The 6,335-nt window shown below is 41.2% G+C and overlaps 1 protein-coding gene across 2 annotated transcripts in view; it reads right to left on the bottom strand.

Annotated features, from left to right (window-relative positions):
• The window catches only part of ARL5B (ADP ribosylation factor like GTPase 5B), a 30,515-nt gene extending 25,997 nt beyond the window's left edge, over nucleotides 1-4,518 (bottom strand). Inside the window, exon 1 of one of the 2 annotated variants that reach the window (XM_006093711.3) lies at nucleotides 4,137-4,518. Coding sequence is in view for 1 of the 2 variants with exons in the window: in XM_014460014.2 (XP_014315500.2) it covers nucleotides 2,465-2,474 (10 nt within the window). In the remaining variant the exon portion in view is untranslated. Of the gene's footprint in view, nucleotides 1-2,464; nucleotides 2,490-4,136 lie in introns of those variants that run through there. The other variant, XM_014460014.2, reaches the window with a different exon arrangement.
• Between the last annotated feature and the right edge of the window lie 1,817 nt (nucleotides 4,519-6,335).

The raw sequence follows: 6,335 nt of genomic DNA on the forward strand, positions 1-6,335 counted from the left end.
GGGGGATAAGGACACATGTAATACTTTAATCAATAAAGAAAGAATGATACTTGTCTTCTCAACAGCACTGAAAACTGGAGGACAATGACAAATCAATACCCTCAAGATTTTGAAAGAAATGTTTTACAATTCAGAATTATATATTCAGCCCAATTATAAGTAAAAAGTGAGGACAAACCAATACATTTTCAGGCATTTGAAATTGCAAAAAAATTATCACTTTGGATAGCATTGCAGGAAATTTCTGAAGGATGTGCTTCATGAAAATAAGGGCAAAGCAAGAAGGACACAAGTTCCAAAAAAAGTGAATTCCTAGAATGATAGCAAAGACATGTCTAGAACAACTGTGTACCAGGCACAGAAGGGAAAAAGTCCAGTTTGGAGCAGAAAGGAATACTGAGGGTGTGGGGAAGGATATATCATCTGATAGGTGCGATGTGGGAAAACTTCTATGGAGAGTTTTTGAATAACATGAAACGACTTAGTCAAATGTACAAATAAACTAAAGCAATGAGATGTAATTATGTATTCTAGGGGGGAAAAGTTGCAGAAAAAATGAAAACAATATGGTATATAGTGGCTCAGCAGTAACAAAACTTCAGTTCCAACAATGAAAAGACAGTGTGGATTAAACAAAAAACTACATTGGAATGAAGGAAAAGGTCATAAAGGTACTAATTTCTCTTCTACCATAAGAAGACAAATGATTTGTTCAATTTCATATCTCAAAGTTCATTCCTTTAGCAGTTATGTCTATTGAGAGAAACAGATAAACAAGTAAACAAACATGATTACAGGTAGAACAAAACATTAGTCCAAAAAATAGAGAATGAGTGTTGGGATGGGAAGAGTGGTTAGGGATGGCCTCTCTCAGGAGTTACATTTGGTCAGAAATCTGAACCATTTGAAGTAAGGGCAAAGAGTGTTCCAGTAAACAAGGGGCAGATAGATGGTAAGGTTAAGTGTCATTTGTTTGAAACCAGCAAAAAATCCAGAATTAAGAGCACAATAAGGTAAAGAGAGAAATGAAAGACACCAGATCTGAGTAGTCAGAAACAATAACAATGTCATAAAAAGTTGGCTATCAGTGCTCATTGATAAGTGTGTCTTGTACCTTAAATTGTGTACTTTGTAATAGCTTTACTTAAACAACACATGCTTTAGTATGCTTATTCCCAGAAAGGTATCAAATTTATGAAAAGATGCTTAGTGCTCTAAAACGTTACAAGAAAAAAAGATGGAAGTGAGGCAAATAATACAAGATAAGGGAAAGGAGTGTTTAAGTAGTTCTCAACTCTGGCTGTACATCTGAATTATCTTGGCACTGATGCCCAGACCACCCCACCCCATTCTGATTGAATTGGTCTGAGGCATATTATTCTAATATACAACCAAGATTGAGTGATTTGAGTATCTCTGGATTAGATGTGTTATAGTGGTTAAAATGGAAAATGCTGAGGTTGCCGTTAATTTTGTCAATATAGAAAGTAAAACCAGAGGCATGGAACAGGCTGATGAATGTCAGAGGGAAGGGGGAGGGGGCAGGAAGGGACCAACCAACCAACTTGTATTGCATATATGCATTACCTACGGACACAGACAATAGGGTGGTGAAGGACTGGGGCCAGGCAGGAATCAGGTGGAGAGGGGCAATGGGGGGACATCTGTAATACTCTCAACAATAAAGACTTAAGAAAAGAATGGTTGCATCTTTATAAAGTGAAAAAAGAAAATAAAAATACAAGACTACTAAAGTAGCAATCCCTTGCTTCAAAATAACATACCATGACTAAACTCTTCAACTGCCCCCATGGCTTGCTCTGTATAAAGTCTTAGTCAACATACAAGGCCCTCTGTGACCTGGTTCTCCTGGCTACCTTTCCAACCTCATCTCCTCTAACTCCCACACAGGCAAACTAAAATACAGCCAAACTAAACTATTTTCAGCTTCCTTCCATGTACCAAACTATTTAATTCCTCTCCCATTGCATATTATTAGTCCTTCTGCCTAAAATAACATGCCCCTTCTACTCAGTCTGCCTAACATGCCTTAGCTATAAACTTCTACTTATTATTAAAGTCCAACAATACCTTTTCCTGTAGTCTTCCAGGAACCACATTAGAAAATTAATCATTTTCTTTTGGCACCATCACCACACTTTTATACATATCAGTTAATAATTTATCACATTTTATTTTTTCTCCACTTCTTTCTGATATGTACTGATGTTTGAGCATTATGAGAGCAAGTAACTGTGTCTTTCCTGTTGGTCTTTAAATCTTTGTATCTCCTAAGTTTAACTCTAAAGACTGATTTATGCCCTATGCCCATGAATGAATGAGTAATAAAATGACAGAAAAACAACTAGTACTAAATATACAGCAGGAAAGTTAAAGTCTAAGTAGTAATGAGGATTTAGGAGACCTGAACAGTTATGTGACTATAAAAGCAGCCTATACATACTTTTCATCATCTCTCAAATTTTCCCTTTATCTTCTCCAGTCCCTTTTAATCTGATTAAGGAAGACTGAAACAAAACAACAACAACAAAAACCTGATAAAGAGCAGCAATAAAATAGAAGGGGAGAAAGAGGAATGGGACAGATTACCAAGGAGAAACAACGACTTAGGTAATGTTTTATTTCTTAAACTACAGGAAAAATAAGCAGGTGATTATTATATGGATCTTTATACTTTTCAGCATGTCTTAAAATGCTGCTTTATATAGTAGCGAATTTATGTAACAAGGATTAGAAAATATAAACTGCTGAAAAAATAATACATTAAATTTATGTATGGATAATATTCGTAAGGTGCTAAACTCTGGCCACTTTAAAATCACTTGAAAATTGTGGTAATTATTGGCCTCAGCTGGTTTGGCTCAGTGGATAGAGCCTCGGCCTTCAGACCAAAGGGTCCCGGATTCGATTTCAGGTCAAGGGCATGTACCTGGGTTGCAGGCACCTCCACAGCCTGGGTCCTGGAGGCAACCAATCGATGTAACACATCGAATTTTCTCTGTCTTTCCCTCTCTCTTCTATTCTCTCTAAAAATCAATGGAAAAATATCCTTGGGTGAAGATGAACAACAACAACAACAAAAGGTGTGGTAATTGAATATGCCTACATATGTATATGCATATATATTTATAACCTTGAAAAGGATTATTTTAGTGTTCTTATCAATCTGTGGAACAAGTGAACTAAAACCACTTCACTGTCTTCCCTTCTTAAATCCAGATAAAAGATACCACATTAACAGTAACATACTGGTAACATCCTGAAACAGTTTTTTTTATTATGTCCAGGTATTAAATTCGAAATGAAACTAGTTGTATTGAAAAACCAGTTTCAATTACTAAGAAAAATATTTAAAAGAATACCTAAAAACTTTACCGATTGTCGCCTCTCTTATTTTTTTGTTTGGGTATTTTCCCTTTTCAGAAGACATCCCATTTCATTCTCTGACTCAGAACAGGTTTTACAACTTGTTGGCCCTTTGGACTTGCAACTTCTAGGTGTCTCATCACCAGTGCTAGAGTAATACAGACTCGCAAAACCCTCCCTAGCGCCAAAGCCTTTGCTTTCCTAAGGTCTAGGAGAGGAATAAAGGGTTTAGGCGGAAGGTTTCCAGAAAGCCGCGGATCTGGAAAGGACGACTCGTGCCCGAGTCCTGGAGGGTAGGCGGCATCAGAGAGAACGGAAGGCGCACTGGCTTAACGAGCAGGTCGAAAACAAAGCAGCACTAGTTTAAAAAAAAAAAAAAGTCCATCAGTTTCAGGGCAGACATTTATCCTGGGGCAAGACTTGGGATGTTTAATGAGAAACATAAAAGGCATCCGCCCCACATGCCTCCAGGTGCCAATAGGTGTTTCCCGCTGAGCTTCACTAATACCCAAAAATCCCTAGTTTGGATTCTGGGACACCAAACGCCTCCCTTTCGGACTCCCCAGGCCTCCCCCCCCCCCCCACACACACACACCAGGTCTCTCCCGCCCCTTCTCCCAGCCGGAAGACCGAGTGTCTACCCGCTCCCGAAGTCACTTCTCCGCGTCCCAGAACGTCTGTCCGCCGACAGCCCGGCCTGCGGTCCCTCCGCCGCGGGCCCGCGCCGTGGCGCAGCTGCATCCGCTCACCTTGGTTACAGATAGAGGCTCCACAGTTTGGCGAAGAGCAGCCCCATCATGGGCACCTGGGCCGGCCGCGGGGTCCCTCAGCAGCAGGTGCAGCTGCGCGGGGCCCCTCCGCGGCGCGGGCGGGGAGTGCTCGGGGGAAGCGGCCGGGACGGCGCCGACAGGGCACGGGGTGGCCCGGGAGCGTCGATCGGCCGCTCGGCTGCCGGTCCGAAGGCGCCGCGCCGAGTCCCGTCCGCAGAGTCCTTTGTTTCGAGCCCAGTGAGCCCAACGCCGACCCGTAGTTCCCTCGGTCTGAACCCACCTACCCACCAAATCCTCCACCAGACCCAGGCCCCGCCTCCGCTCCGCCTCCGCGCCCGGCCCCAGGACCGCCCATCGCCGGAAGGACGGCACCTGACGTAGCGCGCTGACGTCACCCACGCCTTCGACGTGGCGCTTCCTCTGGTTTCATTTCCGGAGTGCGGCTCCGGCGGCCGGTGCTGGAGGGGGGGGTGGGGACGAGTGGGAGTCGGGAGTTTCCCTCTCGTCACTGCCGAGAGCCGCGCCGGGTTGCCTTTCTGGGTGATCCGCTGTCGGCAGGTGCGTCCCGGCCTCCACGCCCCGGGCCGCCCGCGGTGTCTTGGCGCTGCCTCCTTTTGCTGCACGGAAGCGGCAAGTGCCAGCTGACCTCTGCCTGTCCCCTATGCTGGCCGGCAGGTGGGGTTCCGCCTGGATTCCTCACTGAGCGGACTTGATTGGGAGAGAATCCATGAAATAAGAAGATAACTTATTTTTTGAAGTGTTGATTGGAAATAACTTCTTTTAATTAAAATGGAATCCCAGGAGTCTCTCCAGTTCAACAAAATAGAAGAAAAAACCACAAGTGCTGTACTTGAAGTAAAGCAAAAAATTTCCCGGGGGAAAAAGTCAAGCTAGGGAATTAGGATGTATATACTGAATGCAGCTTAGAAGGAACTATGACAAGCTGAGTTCAGTACATATAAGAACTGGCTGCAGCTGGAATTGAACTCCATTTATTACTCAGTTAACTCAGAAATCTATGTGTATATAAACCAATTTGCTACATAATCGGTTCACTTCCATTTTCTTTTTCATGGTTAGATTCTAACAAATTTAGACGTTTCACAGCCTCTGATAAAATGTAACTACCCTGAAACTAGCTGAAGGAGCGAACTTAATTGAAAAGACTCTGGATTTTATTCAGGTGGTAGATTTTGCCACCGTAGCGAGTCCTTTTAAAGCGCCAAACTCGATTTATTGCGCTTTGCTTTATTGCTCATTGCAGTTAGATTGCAATGTTTTTACTAGACCCTCCACCAGCAAAAGTATTTCAACTTGATGAAGACTCAGATAATGGTCAGCATTTTTTAGCAATAAAGTATTTTTTAGTTAAGGTAGGTACATTGTTTTTTTTTTTTTAAGATATGATACTATTGCACACTTAATATAGTGTAAACATAACTTTTATGTGCACTGGGAAACCAAAAATCTCATGACTTGCTTTATTGCAATATTTGCTTTATTGTGGTGAGCTGGAAACAAACCCATGATACCTCACAGGTATGCCTCTATTTCATTACCTGTACAGAGAGACATATATGATTTATGTCCTCCCAGTGTTATGATTCAAAGACCCTTTCAGCTTTATATATGGGGTAATGTGCTCCAACTTTCTGATATTAAAGGCAAGTTTTAACCTCGTATATACAGGAAACTGTACTTATGCAAATTAGTTTAACTTTAATGACCATGCATTGGCCTGCAAATGAAAATGATTTTGTGTTTGTGTTAATAGAGACTTAAAGGAACGTTTTCTAGTCCTAATTTAATTAAACAATTAAGTTTAGATTTTGTAACTTAGCTTCAATTATTACACACTGATATAAACTGCATTATTTTTTTCTGGCTTTCAGATTTCTAAGGAACATTATCTGAAAAAAGCATTTTTTGCAGAGCCTTGAAACAAACAAACAAACACCCCAATTAGATATTCCTTAAATATTTTTATGGTTGGCCTAAAATGATACTTTAGAGACAATAAATTGGAATTATTCTTTCACTTTTAATTAGGTGGAAAGAATATATTTGAGCAGCACTGCTGATTTTTTTATTGGTTCTACTCTTTTGAAATGTATGAAATTTTTGTTGATCAACTGTTCTAATTTATTCTTATGTTTTCTACAATTTACCTGACAATTC

The sequence above is a fragment of the Myotis lucifugus genome, unplaced genomic scaffold, assembly GCF_000147115.1.
Source record: "Myotis lucifugus unplaced genomic scaffold, Myoluc2.0 scaffold_121, whole genome shotgun sequence".
Classification (NCBI taxonomy): Eukaryota; Metazoa; Chordata; class Mammalia; order Chiroptera; family Vespertilionidae; genus Myotis; species Myotis lucifugus.